We start from the raw sequence: 24,636 nt of genomic DNA, 5'->3' as shown, positions 1-24,636 counted from the left end.
CGCACCAGCGATAGCGATGCGCGGGGCTGCACATCACTATCGCTTTAGGGGGTACACACGGAGCGATAATGCTTAAATTCTAAGCAATCTAGTCAGATTGCTTCGAATATCGCTCCGTGGGTACCCCCCCTTAAGCACACATCGCTCTGTGTGTATAGCCGATAGCGATGCACGGCCCCGCGCGCAGTCTCCCACCCCCACGTACATGCAGGCCAAATCTAGTTAGATTTATGATGCCAGTCAGTAAGGAGCCTTGGGTAGAGATTAAATTAGCCACAAGGTTTACTGTGCAGCTAAAGATCCGGGTTTAATCACTGGAGTTAATCAGCTATTCGCGAATTTCCGCAAACCCACGTCAAATTAAACCAATTTCAGGGTAAATGCCAGGAAACTATAGGTTATCCTGGCACAGTAAGCCCCAGAGGGTACACCCCCTGACGAAGTCCCCGTGACGAAACGCGTTTGTGTGGTAACTGGACACTGGACGTAACCGCGTCCCTGCTGGCCTGATCCTGTGTGGTCCCGAGCAAGGGATCGGTTGATGAGCTGTTAATAGCGGCCACTCACCTGGTGCTGTCCGGAAGGCGCCCGTGTGTGAAACATCGAGCCGCTTGTTCCTTTTTGAGATGTATGTAAGCATATGCTTCTACTAATTAAATGCTTACAACCGTTTACTTATACTTTGCGCTCATTTGTTTCTTTACATGTACTTTAATTTAGCCTGTGGTACGGCTTTATCTGGAGGAAGCAGTGGAGGACAAAAGAGTCTTATCAAGAACGGGAAACATTGGACTTCTGAAATATATTGGACTGGTTTGATTGTTGCGCGATTAACCTTTTGCTGATATATATATATATATATATATATATATATATATATATATATATATAACATTTTCATTACCTACCGGTAAATCATTTTATCTTAGTCCGTAGAGTATACTGGGGTCCATTTAGTACCATGGGGTATAGATGGGTCCACTAGGAGCCGGACATACTTTGAGAGTAGGATAGATAAGGATAGTGATGAGATTCCGATCCAGCACACACACCAAGAGGAAAGCCAAGCTAACCAAACTTTAAACAGGAACAGCAACAGCTGAACCAACATTGCTTAACCAAGTAACAGTGCAGGAAGAACGAAGCACTGGGCAGGCGCCCAGTATCCTCTACGGACTACGAGAAAAGGATTTACCGGTAGGTAATTAAAATCTTATTTTCTCTTATGTCCTAGAGGATACTGGGTTCCATTTAGTACCATGGGGATGTACCAAAACTCCCAAACCGGGTGGGGGAGTGCTGAGGTTCCTGCAGAACTGATTGACCAAACTGAAGGTCCTCAGCGGCCAAAGTATCGAACTTGTAGAGCTTAGCAAACGTGTTTGAACCTGACCAAGTAGCTGTAAAGCCGAGACACCCGGGCAGCCGCCCAGGAAGAACCCACCAACCTAGTAGAGTGGGCCTGTACAGATTTTGGACATGACAAACTTGCCGTGGAATAAGCATGCTGGATAGTAAGTCTGATCCAGCGTGCAATTGTCTGCTTTGAAGCAGGACAGCCAATCTTATTGGAATCATAAAGAACAAACAGCGAGTCCGACTTTCTGTGACGAGCTGTTCTTTTCACCTACACCTTCAAATTCCTCACAACATCCAAAGACTTTGAAGTAGGAGAGGTGCCGGTGACAACCGGAACCACAATAGGTTGGTTGATCTGAAATGCGGACACCACTTTGGGAAGAAGTTGCTGACGAGTTCTGAGTTCAGCTCTGTCCTCATGGAAAATGAAATAGGGACTTTTGTGAGACAAAGCCACCAGCTCCGACACACGTCTTGCTGAAGCCAAGGCCAACAGTGTGACGGTCTTCCACGTAAGATAATTTACGTCAACCTCCTGTAACGGTTCAAACCAGTCCGACTAGAGGAACTGAAGCATCACATCGAGATCCCAAGGTGCCGTGGGAGGCACAAAGAGAGGTTGGATGTGCAGAACACATTTAAAGAATGTCTGAACCTCAGGGAGTGAAGCCAATTGTTTCTGAAAGAAAATGGACAAGGCCGAAATCTGGACCTTTATGGAGCCCAGACGTAGGCCCACATCCACACCAGCCTGCAGAAAAAGCAGGAAACGACCCAGATGGAATTCCACCGCAGAATAATCTCTGCTCTCACACAAAGAGACGTATTTCTTCCAAATACGATGGTAATGCTTAAATGTTACCCCCTTCCTGGCTTGGATCATAGTCGGGATAACCTTTTTAGGGATCCCTCTCCTGGCTAAAATCAACCGTTCAACATCCATGCTGTCAAACGTAGCCACGGTAAGTCTTAAAAGATGAACGGGCTCTATTGCAGAAGATCCTCGCGAAGAGGTAGAGGCCACGGATCTTCGAGGAGCATCTCCAGAAGGTCCGCGTACCAGGCCCTTCGTGGCCAGTCCGGAGCAAAGAGTATTGCTTGAACCTTTTCCCTTTTTATTTTCTTTAGAATTCTTGAGATCAGAGGAAGTGGAGGAAACACGTACACACTCCGATAGACCCATGGAGTCATCAGGGTGTCTACCGCCACCACCTGTTAGTCTCTCGACCTGGAACAATACTGCTTGAGCTTCTTGTTAAGACGAGAGGCCATCATGTCGATTTGTGGAAATCCCCAACGACTTGTCAAGCACCTGAACACTTCCGGGTGAAGGCCCCACTCCCCCGGGTGCAGGTCGTGTCTGCTGAGGAAGTCTGCTTCCCAGTTGTCCACTCCCGGAATGAAGACTGCTGACAACGCCACAGTGTTTCTTTCTGCCCACAGGAGAATTCTTGACACCTCTGACATTGCTGCTCTGCTTTTCGTTCCGCCCTGTCGGTTTATGTACGTTACTGCTATCACATTGTCCGACTGGACCTGAATGGCCCGATCTTGAAGAATATGTGAGGCCTGCAGAAGGGCGTTGTAAATGGCCTTGAGTTCCAGAATGTTGATTGGAAGGATGACTTCCTGACTTGACCATCTTCCTTGAAACTGCACCCCCTGAGCGACTGCTCCCCAACCTCTGAGGCTTGAGTCTGTGGTTAGCAGAATCCAGTTCTGAATTCCGAACCTCCGACGAGGTGAGAAGTCTGTAGCCACCATAGAAGGGAGATCCTGGCTTTTGGCGACAGACGGATCCTCTGGTGCATGTGAAAATGCGAACCGGACCATTTGTCCAACAGATCGAGCTGGAAGGGTCTTGTGTGAAACCTTCCGTATTGAAGTGCCTCGTAAGAGGCCACCATTTTCACCAGAAGGTGAATGCATAAATGCACCGACACCCGGGTTGGCTTCACGACATCCCGAACCATTGACTGGATTACTAATGCCTTTTCCAACGGAAGGAACACCTTCTGCAACTCTGTGTCCTGTATAATTCCCAGGAATGGGAGCCTCCGTGATGGCTCTAGGTGATATTTCGGAAGGTTCAGAATCCACCCGTGATCCTGGAGAAGTTTGGTTTCAGAGACCAATGCTGTCCAGCAACCTTTCCCTGGACGGTGCTTTTATCAGGAGATCGTCCAGGTACGGAATTATGTTCACTCCCTGCATGCGGAGTAGAAACATCATCTCTGCCATCACCTTGGTGAACACCCTCGGTGCCGTGGAGAGACCAAATGGCAGGGCCTGGAACTGGAAGTGACAGTCCTGCAGTGCAAACTATAGATAAGCCTGATGAGGCAGCCAGATCGGAATATGAAGGTATGCATCCTTGATATCCAGGGACACTAGGAATTCCGCTTCCTCCTGACCTGAGATCACCGCTCTCAGAGACTCCATCTTGAATTTGAACACTCGTAAGTACGGGTTCAACGACCTGAGGTTCAAAATTGGTCTTATCGAACCGTCGATTTCGGTACTACAAACAAGATGGAATAGTACCCCTTGTTTAGCTGATGAGGTGGAACTGGAAAAATGACGTGAGTCTGTACCAGTTTTTGGATGGCATGTTGTAAAGTTAAACTTGCCTCTTGTGAAACTGGCAAACCTGATTTGAAGAATCTGTGAGGTGGGAGCTCTTGGAACTACAGTCTGTAGCCCTGGGAAATAAGATTTAAGACCCAGGGATCCTGGCACGAACTTGACCAGATTTGACTGAAGAATTGTAGGTGTGCTCCCACCTGACAGCCTTCCAGGCATTGCGGTCTCCCGTCCTGCTGAAGTCTTGGAGGAAGCAGAGTCTGAGCACCCGCAGTTGTTGGATTGCGTGGTTTACCTCTTAATCCGCTGGAGGACGTAGAAGCACCTCTGGTTCTGCCTTTGAACTTGGTCGTCCGAAAGGACTGTAACTTAAAAGCTGAATAAGTCTTCTTGGTTGGGGGGGGGTTGTGGAAGGAAGATAAGTAGACTTACCCGCAGTAGCTGTGGAGATCCATTTGTCTAGATCATCTCCAAACAAGGCCTCTCCTGTGAATGGTAGAGCCACAAGCCTCTGCGTCCCGACATTGCCAGAGCGGGGGTGCGTGCGTTAAGGAAGCCTATTTCTTTTATGGCTTCCACCATAAAGTTTGCAGAGTCATGTATATGCCGCAGGAGTAATACAACATCCCCCCTAGGCAAGGAATCTAACCACTCAATTAGGTTACCTGACCATTTAGCAATGGCTTTTGTGATCCACGCACATGCAACAGTGGATCTCTGGGCCACCCCAGCAGCTGTGTACAGTGATTTGAGTGTAGTCTCAAACTTATGATCAGCCGTGTCTTTTAGGGAGGCTGCACCAGGAACAGGCAATACAATCTTTCGTGGCAGCCTAGAGACTGATGCGTCCACTATCAGTGGATTTTCCCATTTTTTCCTATTCTCCAGAGGAAAAGGAAAAGATGCGAGCAACGTTTTAGGGATCTGAAATTTCTTATCAGGATTAACCCACGGTTCTTCAAACAGTTTATTCAATTCTTTTGACACAGGAAAAGTGACTGAGGATTTCTTTTTACATTAAAATAAGATTCCTCACATTCCTCTGACACCTTATCAGGAATATGCTGAACATTTCTGATGGCCTCTATAAGAGCCTCTATTCCCTGTGACAGAGCTGTTTAAAATAAATGAATTGCAAACCCCATGTGGATAGGCATACTTTGGACCACAGGTTCTCAAACTCGGTCATCAGAACCCCACTAGGTTCATGTTTTGCAGGTCAGCTGTATATTTATAAAATGTGCCAGATGGTGATACACAGTGCAGCTGCTGGGTGACATGGAAAACGTGAACCGTGTAGGGTCCTGAGGACCGAGTTTGAGAACCACTGCTTTAGACGCTCAAACACAGACTTTAGATACCCGAAACCATGAAATTGAATTGTGAGTGTTCGTTTAGGTGTCTTAATAACATGTTTAGACAGGAAAAAACAGACACACTTAGCAGTCATTGGGGGGGAACGTGAACAAATTATTACCACTCCACTATACCATCCATATGGTTAATTCCAGTAGCTCAGAAGAAGAGTATTTTATTATATATATATATATATATATATATATATATATATATAGGAAGTACTGATGGTGTAATGGTTAGCATTACTGCCTTACGGCACTGAAGTCATGGGTTCAATTCCCACCATGGCTCTACCTGTGCATATATGAGTTTGTATATTCTCCCCGCACTTGCGTGGGTTTCCACCTGGTACTCCGGTTTCCTCCCACAATCCAAAAATATACTGGTAGGTTATCTGGATCCAAACAAAAATTAACCCTAGTATGAATGTGTGTGCATGCACATGTGGTAGGGAATATAGATTGTAAGCTCCACTGGGGCAGGGGCTGATGTGAATGGCCAAATATTCTCTGTAAAGTGCTGCGGAAATATGTGTGCGCTATATGAATAACTGGTAATAAATAAATTTTATATATATATATATATATATATATATATATATAAAACAAAGAAAAAAAACTAGGGTATTTAACTAACAATGAAAACTAGTGAAACAAAATATATACATGGTCCCTTTGAAAGAAGAGAAGCAAGCAATCAATCAAATGATGTGGACATAACACTGACATCAAACAGTCTATTCATGATCATCTCTACTAATAATTAGGGACGTACATACCACCCAACTGTCCCCATTTTCGCAGCACAGTCCCGTTTTTTTGGGACTGTCCCGCTGTCCCACCCGCGGGTCGCAGTGTCCCGCAGTGGGGGTGGGAGTGGGGCAGTTGAGAGGATCCTGTCACTTGGTGCCCTGCTTAGCAGAGCAGCGGTGAATAGACGCGTCTATTCATAGGAGACAGAGGGACTGGGGGCACGCCAGCAGCTCTGGGTATGCCCCCACAGTGATGAATCACGACACTCCCACGAAGCCGCGCCCTTTTTCAGCCAGGCGCAGCATTGTCACACGAGGGTGATGACCCAGGTTGCCTTCTAAATATGTTGGGAGGTTGGAACAATCTCTTGATCCTAATTCCATGATTATCCATGTTATAATGGTGATCACTGCAATGCGATTCAATTATGATTAGTGATCAAAGTTAATATCAATCTGGATGAACTACAGACTAGGAAGTGCTTTATCTTTTTCTCCCTGTAATAATAGTATTATGGTCTTTTTTTTTTTTGTTTATTTTAATTTTCAGGTTATAAATGTCACAACAGCTCCCCACCTCACGTGGGGTGAGCTGCTACTTGTCACAATATACTATCAGAGGCAGAGATTTAACCTTAATATAAAGAACAAGCGGTTCCCAACATGTGGAGAAATAATCCAAATAAGAGCCATTAACCATACATTTGTAAGAACGAGAAACAGCGATGATTCATGTCAAAGGGTGAATGGGGGCTAATCAGACGGGTGGGAGCCGGGGATTAGACTCGTAACTATAGCAATATAAAGGATAATACAGAAGAGAGAAGAGCATGAAGAGAAAGAAGGGGAGACGGACAAAGATGGGGAGGGAACAGAGTGGGGGGAGGAAAAGACAGGGGTGGAGGCACCGCCAGTGCGCCCCCGTGTTCCGCCAACCTAGTGCAGGGCGTTAGTACCAAAAGGTAAAGTGCTACATGAGGGACACGAAGAGGAGGGATTACAGGTAGACCTATATCTACTAGCCGGGTGAGGAGATTACTGAGATCATAATAGGAGAGCCATCGGGCCCTCGGGGGAACATAATCCACCTGCGGGAGCCTGAGAGTCAAACCATAGTTCCCAACTCAGGAGAAACTGGAAGGATCTATTATGAAGGTATGCTGTGATTTTTTTCCATGCTTGCGAGGTACCATACTTTGTTGATGACCTGCTTAATATGGGGGGGCTCCCTCTGTTTCCATTGGAGGGCAATTGAGCACCTGGCCGCGTTTAGGATCTGCGTCAGTAGTTTACTGGAGTTTGGAGGTGCGTTAGCAATGGGGAGGCCTAGCAGGAAGGACCAAGGATCTTTTTTAACCTGGGTCTGGAGTACCGCGCTCATCAAGCGTGCGACTGCGTCCCAATATAGCATAATTTTAGGGCACGTCCACCAAATGTGGAGGAATGAGCCGTGTCCGCCGCATCCTCTCCAGCACATGGGTGAAGAGGAGGGAAACATTTTGTGGAGTCTAGAGGGGACAAAGTACCACCTGTACAAAATTTTATATGCGTTTTCTTTGACTAGGGTTGAGATAGAGGACTTCGTGACTGCAGTGAAGATATCCGACCAATCATAGTCATCAGGCACCGGGCCTAGGTCCCGTTCCCACTGGCGTATGAAAGCCGGGGTCGTCGTCTGGTCCCATGTCTGGAGAAGAGAGTACAGTAGGGATATGATTCCGCGTGCGAGCGGTTTGTGATAGCAGTAGGATTCCAGAGTGGTGAGAGGTTGGAACGGGGACGAGCTCGTTAAAGAAGTGACAAAATGTCTTATCTGGAGATAGGGTATTATGGTCTTTTTTAGTTTTTTTGTTTTATTTTTAAAGATTTGTTGCACGCAGCATTATTCACCTGAAACTATCACCTGCATGTTCCAGTGTAGTCCCAACTATAAAGACTGTTTTGTGCTTACAGTTGTTGGAATTTTACAAGAGGATGCAAAATTCTGCCATAAAAATACTGATATAACACAAAGCAGTTACCATGGCGATTTTTCTTTTCAAATAAAAACATTTGTCAATGCCACAACCAGTGGTCACTAAAGCAATCTGTTATGTGTATTAATTGTGTATCTATGTCAGCTGTTCTATTGAATACCTGGGAGCTTAAGCACATTTTGTTTTTCTGTAATTACATTCATTATGTTTGTTAAGGAAGTGCATCTTACAAGGTTTTCGTTTTCTTTGAAAGTTGGGGGCAGGGGGTAGAGTACCTAATTTACACTCTAACATAACTTCTTTTTAAATAGTTAAAAAAAAATTAGCGGCAAAAATAGCAATAGATAAAAATGTAGCACTGCACTCTCTAAATACTACACACCACTAATCAGAATAATTATGATAAACTCTCCCATATAACAGAGTAAATATGAGGTGCTTAGCATCATTTTGCCCAAAAATATGGGCACGCCAACTACAATCTCATTAGATGGGTTTCTGGGACCCCCCAGGCTAGCACAAGCCAACTGCCCCAAGGCACAACACTAGTGAGTTAAGTGTTAAAATGTGTTACAATAGTAATAAACAGCAGCTATGTGTTGAGTGTTACATAGGCAGAGCCAGTCCTAGCCAATATGATGCCCTAGGCAAGATTACGTCTGGTGCCCCCTAGCACCGCCGCTAGTTCCGCCTCTGACCCTACACCCTCTCCCAGCACCATCACCCCTCCCCCTTATCAGTTCTCATTTTGCTACTCCTATCCCCTATATTTTATATAGGAACAGTGCGCACATTCGGTGTGCAACCCAAAAAGGGGCGTATTCATGCTGGGAAGGGGCATTGCCACAAAATAGTACCCCCAATTCAAGTTATGCCACACAGTAGTGCAACTTTATTCACATTATATCATGCGATAGTGTCTCTTATTCACGTCACATCACACAGTAGTACCACTTTACATTATGGGGCTAATTCAGTAAGGACAGCAAATTCTGCTAATCAGTGTGTGCGACTGTCGCTGTATCTACATTACAGTGATTTACAGGGATACACTGTAATGCAGCATTTCATATGCAGATACAGTCACACACAGAATATAGGTATGTTGCATATCATTTTAATCAGCAGAAGCTGCTTGTGCCCATGCGCATTCCAAATACCCTAGGCATTTGCCTATGCCTAGGGCCGGCTCTGTACATAGGTGACACTAAGTAAGAGTTAATAATTTACATTTGTTAAAAAATAAAATTAATCAAGTGTTAAAAAGTGCTAGATTAAGTGTTACAATATGATGCCCCAAAGCAGCCAGACCATACCAACCCAGGAGGCCCCATGCCCCGAACTCATTCCTAAAACTGACAAATTGTATACATTTATTCAGGTCTTACCATCATAGTGCCTTTACCAATATGCAGTCTGTAAATGCCAGAGATCCATACTAGTAAAAAAAAACAAAAAAAAAATACACTGTCGAACAGGTGAGAGGTGTGCTAATCCAGGCTGAGAGAGTCTGTACCAAAATTTTCTGCTAAACACCACAAATTAACTCTATGTTATATTGCAGTCTCTATTCTAATCACTCAGATTAGCAGTGTTTAGTATGTAGTGTGCACATGCATTTTATCTTTTTTATGTGTTGAACTACAAGTGTCAGCATGGTAGCACCTCTCTTTATGTTTTGAATAAAAAAAATGTAGCACTGTCTGCACAGTGGGCGAGATTCAAATGTATTTCTGGCTAGCAGACACTAGATGGCACCTAACAGAGCTATTCAACTGTAGCTCCATTCAGGCATGATTGGCAGCTGGTGTCTACATTTCAGCTCACACCCGCCAGGGGTGGCGAGCAAAAATGTGTTAAAAGTGACCCGTTTGGGCACCCAAACTGCACTTTTCCCGATCGCACCCATTAGTAGCGATCAGCACGATAGGGGACTTCAATTGAATATCACCCCCTGAACATCACTTTAGACGGGAGATAAGGGGGGATAACAATTGCCCCTTATCTCCCGTCTAAAGTGATGTTTTACAGCTTGTTTTACAAGAAATGCCCTATTGCCCTGGTCCGGTATGAGGACTTCTGCAACTTCTACAAATGTTTATATGTTTCAGAGCAGATAAAAACAGCTGTCAGAATGTCCTGAGGAAGATGTCTACCTCTAAGATAACACTTTTAATAAGGAAGATTATCAGACAAGCATGTAGCATATATACTATAAATAAGTATCTACACATGTAATTATTATTATATCATATCATTTTTCATTCCTACTGCAAAGTGCATCTCCCTTTGGGGAGAAGTTTCCCTCAGCAACCAATCAGCGTATCTATAATTTTATTTTAGCATAGTGTACAAAATGACAGAAGCTAATTTAGTTGCTACGGGCAACTTCTTCACTTTATATATCAAAACTGTTTGATACATCTCCCCTTGTAAGAGCTTCATCATGGCATCTTACAGTCTTTGGGCCTAATTCAGATCTGATCGTAGCAGCAAATTTGTTAGCAGATGGGCAAAAACGTGCTTTGCGGGGGTTTGTTTCTGTGTAGGGTAAATACTGGCTGCTTTATTTTTACACTGGAATTTAGATTTCAGTTTGAACACACCCCACTCAAATCTAATGGGCCCTACACACTGATAGATCCGCCGCTGAGCTGCCCGACGGCGAATACGGCCGACGGGCGACCCAGCGGCGGGGAGGCAGTGACAGGGGGAGTGAAGTTTCTTCCCTCCCCCCGTCACCCGGCTCCATAGCAGTGCAGGAAAATATGGACGATCTCGTCCATATTGGTCTGCATACACAAGCGACAAAGCACCAGCGATGAACGAGCGTGGGGCTGCGCATCGTTCATCGCTGGTGCCTTCACAATGAAAGATATGAACGGTATCGCGTTCATTAATGAACGAGAACGTTCATATCTTTCAGTATTATCTGCCAGTGTGTAGGACCCATAACTCTCTATGCATGTTATATCTGCCACACCTGCAGTGCACATGGTTTTGCCCAACTGCTAACAAATTTGCTGCTACAATCAGGTCTGAATTACTCCCTTGATTGGCTCAGGCTAATTAAGTGTAAACAAAACAGAACAAAGCAGCACCTTCTCATTAATCACACATTTCAAATGAATACAGAGAATATAAGAAGTGTAGTCTTGCATTTACATTCATCTTGGAAAATTGCAATTTCCATAAACCAAGCAAAAAAAGCCAGTTTGGGAATAAAGAGGGATACACCATATGGACAAAAGTATTCAGATGCCTGATTATTACACCAACAGGGACTGTAATGACATTGTTTTCAAATACATATAATTTAATATGGAGTTGTCCCCCTTTTGCAGCTATACAGTCAAGTTCTTGACTGGCCTGCAAAAAAAAAAGGGTTGAGATTACCTAAAGGATAAAAAAGGGGCAGACTAGATGGGCCAAGTGGTTTTTATCTGCCGTCAAATTCTATGTTTCTAAGTTTCCACACCAAACTCATCAAACCATGTCTTTATAGTCCTTCCTTTGTGCACTGGGGCACACTCATGTTGGAATAGAGACAAGGGCCTTCCCCTAACTGTTGCCAAAAAGTTGGAAGCATAGTATTATCCAAAATGTCTTGGTATGCTGAAGCATTTAGATTGCCTTTCACTAAGATAAGGGGCCTAGGCCAAACCCTGAAAAATAGCCCCGTACCATTATCCCTCCTCCATCAAACTTCACAGTTGACATAATGCAGTCAGGCAGGTAACGTTCTCCCAGCATCTGCCAAACGCAAACTCACCCAACTGACTGCCAAACAAAGAAGCATGATTCGTCTTTCCACAGAACATGTTTTTACTGCTCCACAGACCATTGTCGGTGGGCTTTACACCACTCCATCCGACGCTTGGCATTGGACTTGGTGATGTGAGGCGTGCATGCAGCTGCTCGGCCATGGAAACCTATTCCGTTAAACTCCCACTGCACAGTTTTTGTGCTTACAATAATGTAAATGGAAGTTTGGAACTCTTCAGCTACGGAATCAGCAGAGCGTTGGCGACTTTGACTCTGCTGTGATTTTAGGTGGTTTGCCGCTTCGTGGCTGAGTTGCTGTTGTTCCTAAATGCTTCCACTTTCTATTAATATAACTTACAGTTGACCGTGAAATATTCAGCAGGCATGAAATTTCACGAACCGTCGTATAGCAAAGGTGGCATCCTATCACAGTACCACGTTTGAAGTCACTGAGTGCTTCAGAACGACCCATTTTGTATCACAAGTATTGGCAAATGGAGACTGTGTGGCTAGGTGCTTGATTTTATACACCTGTGGCAACGGGTCTGATTGAATTCAATGATTAACAGTTGTGGCCAAACACTTTTGTCCATATAGTGCAGGGGTGGGAATCCCGCGGCCCTCCAGCTGTTGTTGAACTACACATCCCAGCATGCCCTGCAACAGTTTTAGCATGGCCAAATAGCAAAACTGTAGCAGGGCTTGCTGGTATGTGTAGTTCAACAACAGCTGGAGGGCCAAAGGTTCCCCACCCCTGATATAGTGTAAGTGGAACTGAATCCAGAAGAGAGACGTGACTCGTCTATGAATTTCTCAATAGGTATTTCAGGTTTATCTGCTTGGCTCCACTTCCAAGCAAGTTGTGATACAAATGCTACAGTTTGATAACATGGAGTACACTACATTGCCAGCATCCCAATGCCAATCAGCATTAGTTGATTCAGCAATGTGCTAAACATGCACCCACTTCCACAAATGTGTCACCTCCATCCACTGGGTTTATTTTTAAACAATACTGAGCAACATGCTCTAAATAGCCAGTTTGCTGCAACCTATAGCAACCAATACAATATTTTCTAGCAACAGGCTCTTCACACCTAATGCTTAGTTAATACTGAATTATTAGCACTACAGACCTCTCAGCATGACCCTCTCCAGGAGGGACAGAAAATGCTCTGTCCATGGACTTACCTCTTAACTTATGATTGCCATCACCTATATTAAAACACTTTTCTTATCAATTAACTTGTTCAACACAAGTGGTATTCAGTATGTCGGCCGGCGCAGCGAGCCTGCAAGGGGCTCATTTGCACTCGCCCAGCTGTCGGTATGCTGGTGGTCGGGATTCCGGCGCCGATATGCTGGCCGCCGGGATCCCGGCCGCTGGCATACCATACTACACCCGTTCAACACACGTGATGAGAATCATTCAGTAAGAGGGAAGTCTTATAATACAGCTGAATGTAGAGTCTGCATATATAGTTGGAATGAGGATATTTGTTTCATATAAATGGATGAGTTCAAGCAGTAAATACATTTTGGGCCAAGGTAATGGACGGAGGTGGCAGAGTGTCTAAAGCTCGTGGGATTGTAGCCATAGTCTGTTGTGAATAACAGTGACAAATTTGCAGTGCTGAGTCACTGGATGAGGGTGGCCACACCATATCGGGGATATGTCTGTTCCCCCCATACTGGCCCGGGTTCTTTGCCCCCCACCATCCCTTACCTAGGCTACCATGCTTCTATATCCAATTTACATAACCCAAGAAGTTAAATTATGCAGCCAGGCATTGTAAAAAGAAAATAAAAAAGCACAGAGAAACGTATACTGTCTCTGAAATCAGGTTTACTTCGTATTTGTGGCTTCCATACAACAGCAACAATAAAAAGGTAGCATTTTCAAAGTGTAAATAAAATGAAACATACCTGGTCTTCAGCGTCTTTTGCTTTTTTCTGAAAGCACGAGGAGTGAACATCTCTGGTTGGTACTATTGACATCTGATGCATTTTCATCACAGCTGCTCTTTCTCAGTGTCTTTCAGAAGAAATATTGCCATTACTTCCCATGTTGAACCGTTGCCTCGACTTCTAAATGAATAAATAAAGCAAAGCATTAGGGAAGCAGTGTTGTCAATCATCATCAACTTGAAACAAATGAACATTCATCACTAGGTATTGAAGACACACAAATTTGAAGCTAACACTGAGAAAATATGCATATTATTATTAGTGTTCTAGGAAAACATAGTTATAACTAGACTTCGTTGTGACCCAAGTCATTCTGCTGCTGGACACAGAAACTGACATGGCACCCTTCAGTTCCATAACCTACTGTAGGTCCTGGATTCCCATCAAAGTCAACTTTTTGGATCAAGACCCCTGGACATTGTATTGGTCAAAAAAAAAAAAAAATGCAGACTTTGATGGAAATCCTGTGCCTCTTAATATCATGGCAATAACAACTTTCATAATAGGGACACCTTTTCTCTGTATTTTTATAACGGGTCTGGCTTTTACCTCTCCATTACTACAGAACTGAGATTTTTTATGAATGAATTCACCATATATGGTACACGCAACAATAGGCATCATACAACAGTTCAACCTGAATTATGGGCCCTACACACCTGGCAATTGGCCGCCAAGGTGCCCGACGGGGGAGGGGAGGTGACGGGGGGGGGGGGGGGGGGGGGGGGAAGGGAGGGGGATATTGTCCATATTGGCATGCATGTATAAGCTGGCACCAATGATGAACGAGCGCGTGTCCGTGCATCGTTTATTGCTGGTGCCTACACACTGAAAAATATGAACGAGTTCTCATTCATTATTGAACGAGTACCGTCATATCTTTCACTGTTATCGCGTAGTGTGTAGGGCCTGTTATTCCAAGCTACCTAAATAATTTTGGTATAAATCCAAGCAAACACCAAATAATATAGCACAATACTATAACGCAATAGTAAAAACTTATTGAAAGACTTATTTTGTCTAAGGGGACTCTGGATGGGATCAGTACGAGATCCCGCCAGACGAGATCCCGGTGGTCGTAATACCGACACCGGGATCCCGGCCGGCAGAATCTCGACAGGGGGGCGAGCACAACGCAGCCCCTTCCGGGCTCGCTGCGGGCCCGGTGCCTCGTTACGCTCGGCACACTAATTTATTCTCCCTCTATGGGTCGTGTACACCCACAGAGGGAGAATATGTCGGGATTGTGCCGGTCTGGATCCCGGTGTCGGTATTACGACGCCGGGATCTCATCCTGCGGGATCTTGACCGCATTCCCTCTGGATGAACTACTGAGTAAAAGTTCAACAAACATACAGTATGGGGTATTTTCAATAAAAGTCGGATCCATTCCGACATGTATTTGTCGGAATGGATCCAACAACCCCTATTCAATGGCCGGCCAAATCAGCCTGTCAGATTTGGCCATACACAGGGTGCTGTTCTGCCGCTGCTGTCAGATGCCGGGTGCGCCGACAGCGCCGGCGAGGGGAGTAGACAGCGGCGGCTGGCGTTGGGTAGGTGACAGCGGCGGGAGCTGGACGGTGGCGGCCGGCAGGGGGAGCTGGACGCCGGCGGGCAGCGAGGGGAGCTGCCAGTGCCTGGGGAGAGTGAGGTCTGCAGCAAGGGGAGGCCCTGCAGGGAGAGAGGTGCCTGGCCAGGGGATGGCCAGGCAAGGTACCACACATCCCTGTAGCCTGCCGCAGCGCTCCTCACCTCAATCCGACATGTTTATAAGTTGGTTTGAGTTTGTTGGAAAGGGGGCCAAAACCAGTCGGATTTGTCCCCGTTTCCGACAGAAGCACGCGGATCGGCGGCTATTCTGCCGATCCACGTGTTATCCGACAAGTCTGGAATTCCAGGCTTTTGGGGGGGGAAAAAATGCATTTTTTTAATAAGTCGGCACCCCCGTCTTTCTGACAAGACGGCAGCTTCCGACAGTTATTTAATATACCCCTACATGTACTTATTTTACTTTAGTCATCTATTATACAGAGTACTGTGTAATATACAAGGCACTTTTAGGGATGGGTCTTTAAGGGTCAGATTGCAGAAATAGTGCTAAAAATAAACATTTTAATTTTAGTGATTTTAAATTACTTAAATTTCCTTTTTTTCTCAATTTTCAGTTAATAACAAGGACAATCTATGACAAATCATTCAGAAAAACCATGGAGAAAACACTGAATATTTCTGATACAAAACCAGTAAGATGAAAAGAAAAAAAATAACAGAAAACCTTTTATGCATGTATAGGGGATAATTCCATTGTGCCCTTTAATTTTTCATCTGAAAAAACGGACATCACAATTGTTTTGCCCAATGGTTTTATTTGGCAATTCAATTCCAGCCCATTCTTTTCTGACAAAAACTGACCTGTTTTTGTGTGAAAACACATGGATCCATAATAGGTTCTCAGATCCACGTGTTTTCGTGATCGCGAAAATGGGTCAATTATCTGGGATTTAGTTTTGTCTGCCTGCTTTCGGGGCTAATTGGATAGCACCCGGGGGATTAGTAATTTACGGCTGATAACCGAATTCCCCCCCATAGCAGTTTTTCCCCATATCAATCTTTAATGCATACTAACGGTCCAGGTTTCGAGGCTTGCCATACTTGAGCACAGATAACTCAGTTATTTTGATTTTATTATCTATGCTCAATCATGGATAGCCTTAAAACTTGGACTGTTAGTATGCCTTGAAGACTTAAGTCGGGAAACACTGATGCATAGATATTAAAATGAATGGTCCCACTGAAATAAGTGTGAAATATTTGTGCCAGTACTGCTTAAATAGACAAATAAAATAAATAACTGAATACATAAATAAAATTAGCAGCATGCAGCTTCTGCTAATCTTCAACCACAAAGGCCTACTAAATTTAAGTTTATAATCATTGTAGCTCTTCCCAACCTTCCTGGGCTGTGGAGGCCAGTGTAATGAACTAGTTTTGGACCTCTGGAGTGGAAACTATAACCAGCATAATGGGCAACAGCCATCTGCTAACGAGCATGTGCTTGGTTATAACCTTGGGGGATCTCTGTCTGGAGGTTAGTTTCCATTCATTGCAATTGGGTTTCTACTTTTAGCACACAAACTGGAAACACCGTTGAAATGAATGGTAAAGGTTCAGAGAATATGAAATCACCACTGGTGAAATAAACATTTTAAAACACTGGAAATTGCTTCAAATCGCAAGAATTTGAAATTAATGTTATGTTTAAGAGATTAAAGAGTTGGGATAATGAATTCCCTTTTAGGACAGGTGATTTTTAGTATCCATTGGGCTTGCTTTTGAGTTTCATGATGAAGTGCATGCAGCAGCATCTATTGGCGGTCGTGAGTCTGGGAGTTTATGCAAATGCGCCTACAAACTGCTTCCTTTCTGTAAGTCCGTGTGGCCGAATGTGCAAAGTCTAATTTAGACTTTGAAAGCAAGAAAATTGAAATTTTGTAACTTATTCACTTTATTTTACTTCTACCGAAAAAGCTCAGACAACTGCCTTAGGTTCACTTATTATAGGCACACATCTAACTAGAAAATACGTAGTTCTGAAAGCAATCTGTAACCTTAATTAAAAAATAAAACAACATTTAATATATATATATATATATATATATATATTTATTTATTTATTTTATTATTATTATTTTTTAAAATTTTATTTATTTATTTTACTTGAGTATCCCGTATCCAAAATGCTTGGGACCAGAAGTACTTTGGATATCGGATTTTTCCGGATTGTGGAATAATTACATACCATAATGAGATATTATGGCGATGGGACCTAAATCTAAGCACAGAATGCATTTATGTTTCATATACCCCTTATACACACAGCCTGAAGGTCATTTTAGCCAATATTTTTAATAACTTTGTGAATTAAAAAAAGTGTGTGTACATTCACACAATTCATTTATGTTTCACATACACCTTATACACACAGCCTAAAGGTCTTATAATACAATATTTTTAATAACTTTGCGTATTAAACAAAGTTTGTGTACATTGAGCCATCAGGAAACAAAGGTTTCACTATCTCACTCAAAAAATTCCATATTTCTGAATATTTGGATATGGGATACTCAACGTGTGTGTGTGTGTGTGTGTGTGTGTGTGTGTGTGTGTGTGTGTGTGTGTATATATATATATATATATATATATATATATATATGGGTGATTCCATGAAAACAGGGACAAAGTACTAAAAAATTTAAAATGTAAAATTATTTGTTATTTCAGTTTATTTTGAAGCAGAAGATGTTAAATTAAGTGGCAGCACTACTTTTTTTTTAACAAAAACACTTTTTTTCACTAGATTAGCTGCTTCCACATATCCATGTGTTTCTCAGGCTAGTTGGATATGATTCTTTCACTTTCATTTACAAGTAAAAAAAAAAATTTTGAACATGTTAGCAGTAAAGGAAAAGCTATGTTGTATTCATTTATATTTTATGTTTAGGAATAATTGAAAATTACATCCCAATACCTTTTTGATTTTGCATAATATTAGGTTTCTTAAGCCTACTGTTAGCATGTAACCTGAGTTACCAAAAGATGGAATTGTTTTTTTTTTAATAAGGGTAAATAATAATACTGCTAGTTTATACTTGTTTTTGTATACATTTGTCATGCATATTGCTCAACTGTATAAAAAAGAAAAAATTTAATTCACATTTAAGTCATGAAAAATGCAATTAAATTCTGTAACCTGAGTTACCATGTAACCTGAGTTACCTTGTGTAACCTGAGTTACAAGACAATCTATTCATTTTATTACCAGTTTTTTAATGCAATATATTTGGATTTTTTTTTTAGTGTAAGATAAATATGAATCAACTGGATTAGTATTAACTTTAGATAGAACACTAGAAGAAGTACCGGAGTCTGTTAATGAAGTAAATATATGGTCAGATGGTTCCAGCTCGCAATTTAAGAACAGATTCATTGTTGCAAGCTTAGAAGTTCTAGAAAAAAAGCACAGTAAAAGTATCAACTGGAATTACTTTTCAACGTCGCATGGAAAAAGGCCTGTAGATGGTATTGGAGGTGCAACTAAACGCCAGGTTAGAAACTCTGTTCTGCAAAGGCACTATGTTGTATTTAATTCAAGCCAATTTGTACGTGCATCCGAGAAAGTCTCTGCTGTGAAAGTTGTTGAAATGACTGCAGATTCTCATCAAGAGAGGCATGGCAGCCTTTTCATCAGGTAAGGTAACCCGGTGCTGTGTAGAAAGCAAAAGGCTGCCATGCCTTGAAACGTCGTAAGATGCCTGCAACTTTTGTTTTTTGAGCACGTTTGTTGATTACTGCATACTGTTTTGAATCCAAAATTATTTTCTCTGACGTCCTAGTGGATGCTGGGAACTCCGTAAGGACCATGGGGAATAGCGGCTCCGCAGGAGACTGGGCACAAAAGTAAAGCTTTAGGACTACCTGGTGTGCACTGGCTCCTCCCCCTATGACCCTCCTCCAAGCCTCAGTTAGATTTTTGTGCCTGAACGAGAAGGGTGCACACTAGGTGGCTCTCCTGAGCTGCTTAGTGAAAAGTTTAGTTTTAGGTTTTTTATTTTCAGTGAGACCTGCTGGCAACAGGCTCACTGCATCGAGGGACTAAGGGGAGAAGAAGCGAACTCACCTGCGTGCAGAGTGGATTGGGCTTCTTAGGCTACTGGACACCATTAGCTCCAGAGGGATCGAACACAGGCCCAGCCATGGAGTCCGGTCCCAGAGCCGCGCCGCCGGCCCCCTTACAGAGCCAGAAGCAAGAAGAGGTCCGGAAAATCGGCGGCAGAAGACATCCTGTCTTCACCAAGGTAGCGCACAGCACTGCAGCTGTGCGCCATTGCTCCTCAGCACACTTCACACTTCGGTCACTGAGGGTGCAGGGCGCTAGGGGGGGGGCGCCCTGAGCAGCAATAAAAACACCTTGGCTGGCGAAAATACATCACATATAGCCCCCAGGGCTATATGGATGAATTTTAACCCCTGCCAGATTACACTGAAAAACGGGAGAAAAGGCCGCCGGGAAAGGGGCGGAGCCTATCTCCTCAGCACACTGGCGCCATTTTCCCTCACAGCTCCGTTGGAGGGAAGCTCCCTGGCTCTCCCCTGCAGTCATTACACTACAGAAAGGGTTAAAAAAGAGAGGGGGGCACTAATTAGGCGCAGTATAAACAATACAGCAGCTATAAGGGGAAAAACACTTATATAAGGTTATCCCTGTATATATATATATAGCGCTCTGGTGTGTGCTGGCAAACTCTCCCTCTGTCTCCCCAAAGGGCTAGTGGGGTCCTGTCCTCTATCAGAGCATTCCCTGTGTGTGTGCTGTGTGTCGGTACGTTTGTGTCGACATGTATGAGGAGGAAAATGATGTGGAGGAGGAGCAAATTGCCTGTAATAGGGATGTCACCCCCTAGGGGGTCGACACCTGAGTGGATAAACTGCTGGAAGGAATTACATACAGTGTCAGCTCTTTACAAAAGACAGTGATTGACATGAGACAGCCGTCTCATAGGCCGTCAGGGGCTCTAAAGCGCCCATTACCTCAGATGGCAAATACAGACGCCGACACGGATACTGACTCCAGTGTCGACGGGGAAGAGACAAATATGACTTCCAGTAGGGCCACACGTTACATGATTGAGGCAATGGAAAATGTTTTACACATTTCTGATAATACGAGTACCACCAATAGGGGTATTATGTTCAGTGAGGAAAAACTACCTGTAGTTTTCCTGAATCTGAGAAATTAAATGAGGTGTGTGATGAAGCGTGGGTTTCCCCCGATAAAAAACTGATAATTTCTAAAAAGTTATTGGCATATATCCTTTCCCGCCAGAGGTTAGGGTGCGTTGGGAAACACCCCCTAGGGGGGATAAAGCGCTCACACGCTTGTCAAAACAAGGGCTCTACCCTCTCCTGAGATGGTCGCCCTTAAGGATCCTGCTGATAGAAAGCAGGAGGGTATCCTAAAATGTATTTACACACATACTGGTGTTATACTGCGACCAGCAATCGCCTCAGCCTGGATGTGCAGTGCTGGGTTGGCGTGGTCGGATTCCCTGACTGAAAATATTGATACCCTAGATAGGGACAGTATATTATTGCCTGTAGAGCATTTAAAAGATGCATTTCTATATATGTGTGATGCACAGCGGGATATTTGCCGACTGGCATCAAGAGTAAGTGCGCTGTCCATTTCTGCCAGAAGAGGGTTATGGACACGACAGTGGTCAGGTGATGCGGATTCCAAATGGCATATGGAAGTATTGCCTTATAAAGGGGAGGAGTTATTTGGGGTCGGTCTTTCAGACCTGGTGGCCACGGCAACAGCTGGGAAATCCACGTTTTTACCCCAGGTCGCCTCATATAAGAACATAAGAAGACGCCGTATTATCAGGCGCAGTCCTTTCGTTCCCATAAGGGCACGTGGGCAAAAGGTTCCTCATTTCTGCCCCGTGACAGAGAGGGAAACGGCTGCAGAAATCAGCCAGTTCCCAGGAACAGAAGCCCTCCCCCGCCTCTGCCAAGCCCTCAGCATGACGCTGGGGCTTTACAAGCAGACAGGGAGGCAGTGTTGGAAGCCATTCACAAGCTGTATTCCCAGCAGGTGATAATTAAGGTACCCCTCCTGCAACAGGGAAAGGGGTATTACTCCACACTGTTGTGGTACCGAAGCCGGACGGCTCGGTGAGACCGATTTTAAATCTTAAATCTTTGAACACTTACATACAGAGGTTCAAATTCAAGAGAAGGGGACTACATGGTGTCTCTGGACATCAAGGATGCTTACCTTCATGTCCAAATTTACCCTTCTCACCAAGGGTACCTCAGGTTTGTGGTACAGAACTGTCACTATCAGTTTCAGACGCTGCCGTTTGGATGGTCCACGGCACCCCGGGTCTTTACCAAGGTAATGGCCGAAATGTTGATACTCCTTCGAAGGAAGGGAGTTTTAGTTATCCCTTACTTGGACGATCTCCTGATAAGGGTAAGATCCTGGGAACAGTTGGAGGTCGGTGTAGCACTATCTCAGGTAGTGTTGCGACAGCACGATTGGATTCTCAATATTCCAAAATCGCAGCTGGTTCCGACGACTCGTCTTCTGTTCCTAGGGATGATTCTGGACACAGTTCAGAAAAAGGTGTTTCTCCCGGAGGAGAGAGCCAGGGAGTTATCCGAGCTAGTCAGGAACCTCCTAAAACCGAGCCAAGTCTCAGTGCATCAATGCACAAGGGTTCTGGGAAAAATGGTAGCTTCCTACGAAGAAAAGCCATTCGGCAGATTCCACGCAAGAACTTTCCAGTGGGACCTGCTGGACAAATGGTCCGGGTCGCATCTTAAGATGCATCAGCGGATAACCCGGTCACCAAGGACAAGGGTGTCCCTCCTGTGGTGGTTGCAGAGTGCTCATCTTCTAGAGGGCCGCAGAGTCGGCATTCAGGACTGGGTCCTGGTGACCACAGATGCCAGCCTGCGAGGCTGGGGAGCAGTCACACAGGGAAGAAATTTCCAGGGCTTATGGTCAAGCCTGGAGACATCATTTCACATAAATATCCTGGCGCTAAGGGCCATTTACAATGCTCTCAGCTTAGCAAGACCTCTGCTTCAAGGTCAGCCGGTGTTGATCCAGTCGGACAACATCACGGCAGTCACCCATGTAAACAGACAGGGTGGCACAAGAAGCAGTCAATGGCAGAAGCTGCAAGGATTCTTCGCTGGGCGGAAAATCATGGGATAGCACTGTCAGCAGTATTCATTCCGGGAGTGGACAACTGGGAAGCAGACTTCCTCAGCAGGCACGGCCTCCACCCGGGAGAGTGGGGACTTCACCCAGAAGTCTTCCACATGATTGTAAACCATTGGGAAAAACCAAAAGGTGGACATGATGGCGTCCCGCCTAAACAAAAAATTGGACAGGTATTGCGCCAGGTCAAGGGAACCTCAGGCAATAGCTGTGGACGCTCTGGTAACACCGTGGGTGTACCAGTCAGTGTATGTGTTCCCTCCTCTTCCTCTCATACCAAAAGTACTGAGAATTATAAGACGGAGGGGAGTAAGAACTATACTCGTGGCTCCGGATTGGCCAAGAAGGACTTGGTACCCGGAACTTCAAGAGATGCTCACGGAGGACCCGTGGCCTCTACCTCTAAGAAGGTACCTGCTCCAGCAAGGACCCTGTCTATTCCAAGACTTACCGCGGCTGCGTTTAAGGCAGGGCGGTTGAACGCCGGATCCTGAAGGAAAAAGGCATTCCGGATGAAGTCATCCCTACCCTGATCAAGCCAGGAAGGATGTAACCGCAAAGCATTATCACCGCATTTGGAGAAAATATGTTGCGGGGTGCGAGGCCAGTAAGGCCCCGATGGAGGAATTTTCAACTAGGTCGATTCCTGCATTTCCTGTAAACAGGAGTGTCTATGTGCCTAAAATTGGGGTCCATTAAGGTTCAAATTTCGGCCCTGTCAATTTTCTTCCAGAAAGAACTAACGTCAGTTCCTGAAGTTCAGACGTTTTGTAAAAGGGGTACTGCATATACAGCCTCCTTTTGTGTCTCCAGTGGCACCTTGGGATCTCAATGTAGTTTTGTGGTTCCTAAAGTCACATTGTTTTGAACCACTTGAATCTGTGGAGTTAAAATATCTCACATGGAAAGTGGTCATGTTGTTGGCCCTGGCCTCGGCCAGGCGCGTGTCAGAATTGGGGGCTTTATCCTGTAAAGGCCCTTATCTGATCTTCCAGACAGGGCGGAATTGAGGACTCATCCTCAATTTCTCCCTAAGCTGTTTTCAGCGTTTCACGTGAACCAGCCTATTGTGGTACCTGCGGCTACTAGGGACTTGGAGGACTCCAAGTTGCTGGACGTAGTCAGGGCCCTGAAAATATATGTTTCCAGGACGGCTGGAGTCAGAAAATCTGACTCGCTGTTTATCCTGTATGCACCCAACAAGCTGGATGCTCCTGCTTCTAAGCAGACTATTGCTCGTTGGATTTGTAGCACAATTCAGCTTGCACATTCTGTGGCAGGCCTGCCACAGCCAAAATCTGTAAAAGCCCATTCCACACGGAAAGTGGGCTCATCTTGGGCGACTGCCCGAGGGGTCTCGGCTTTACAACTTTGCCGAGCAGCTACTTGGTCAGGGGCAAACACGTTTGCTAAATTCTACAAATTTGATACCCTGGCTGAGGAGGACCTGGAGTTCTCTCATTCGGTGCTGCAGAGTCATCCGCACTCTCCCGCCCGTTTGGGAGCTTTGGTATAATCCCCATGGTCCTTACGGAGTTCCCAGCATCCACTAGGACGTCAGAGAAAATAAGAATTTACTTACCGATAATTCTATTTCTCATAGTCCGTAGTGGATGCTGGGCGCCCATCCCAAGTGCGGATTGTCTGCAATACTTGTACATAGTTATTGTTAAAAAAATCGGGTTATTGTGGTTGTGAGCCATCTTTCCAGAGGCTGCTCTGTTATCATGCTGTTAACTGGATTCAGATCACAGGTTGTACGGTGTGATCGGTGTGGCTGGTATGAGTCTTACCCGGGATTCATAAATCCTTCCTTATTGTGTACGCTCGTCCGGGCACAGTATCCTAACTGAGGCTTGGAGGAGGGTCATAGGGGGAGGAGCCAGTGCACACCAGGTAGTCCTAAAGCTTTACTTTTGTGCCCAGTCTCCTGCGGAGCCGCTATTCCCCATGGTCCTTACGGAGTTCCCAGCATCCACTACGGACTATGAGAAATAGAATTATCGGTAAGTAAATTCTTATTATTATTAAGTCCATGGAGTGCCACCTTCATTCCTTTGCCGGTAACACCTGAGCCATAG

General features: G+C 44.6%; 1 protein-coding gene across 5 annotated transcripts in view; it reads right to left on the bottom strand.

The window, feature by feature from the left end:
- Positions 1-24,636, bottom strand: part of MARCHF8 (membrane associated ring-CH-type finger 8) — a 493,920-nt gene that overhangs the window by 245,780 nt on the left and 223,504 nt on the right. For all 5 annotated transcript variants that reach the window (XM_063961500.1, XM_063961501.1, XM_063961499.1 and 2 more), the window contains one exon: positions 13,720-13,881. In XM_063961500.1, coding sequence (XP_063817570.1) covers positions 13,720-13,806 — 87 coding nt within the window. In that variant the 5' untranslated portion in view covers positions 13,807-13,881. The remainder of the gene's footprint in view (positions 1-13,719; positions 13,882-24,636) is intronic.

This window comes from Pseudophryne corroboree, chromosome 3 (genome assembly GCF_028390025.1).
Source record: "Pseudophryne corroboree isolate aPseCor3 chromosome 3, aPseCor3.hap2, whole genome shotgun sequence".
Taxonomy (NCBI): Eukaryota; Metazoa; Chordata; class Amphibia; order Anura; family Myobatrachidae; genus Pseudophryne; species Pseudophryne corroboree.
The sequence above is the reverse complement of the archived record's forward strand: the minus strand, read 5'-3'. Positions and strand labels throughout refer to the sequence as shown.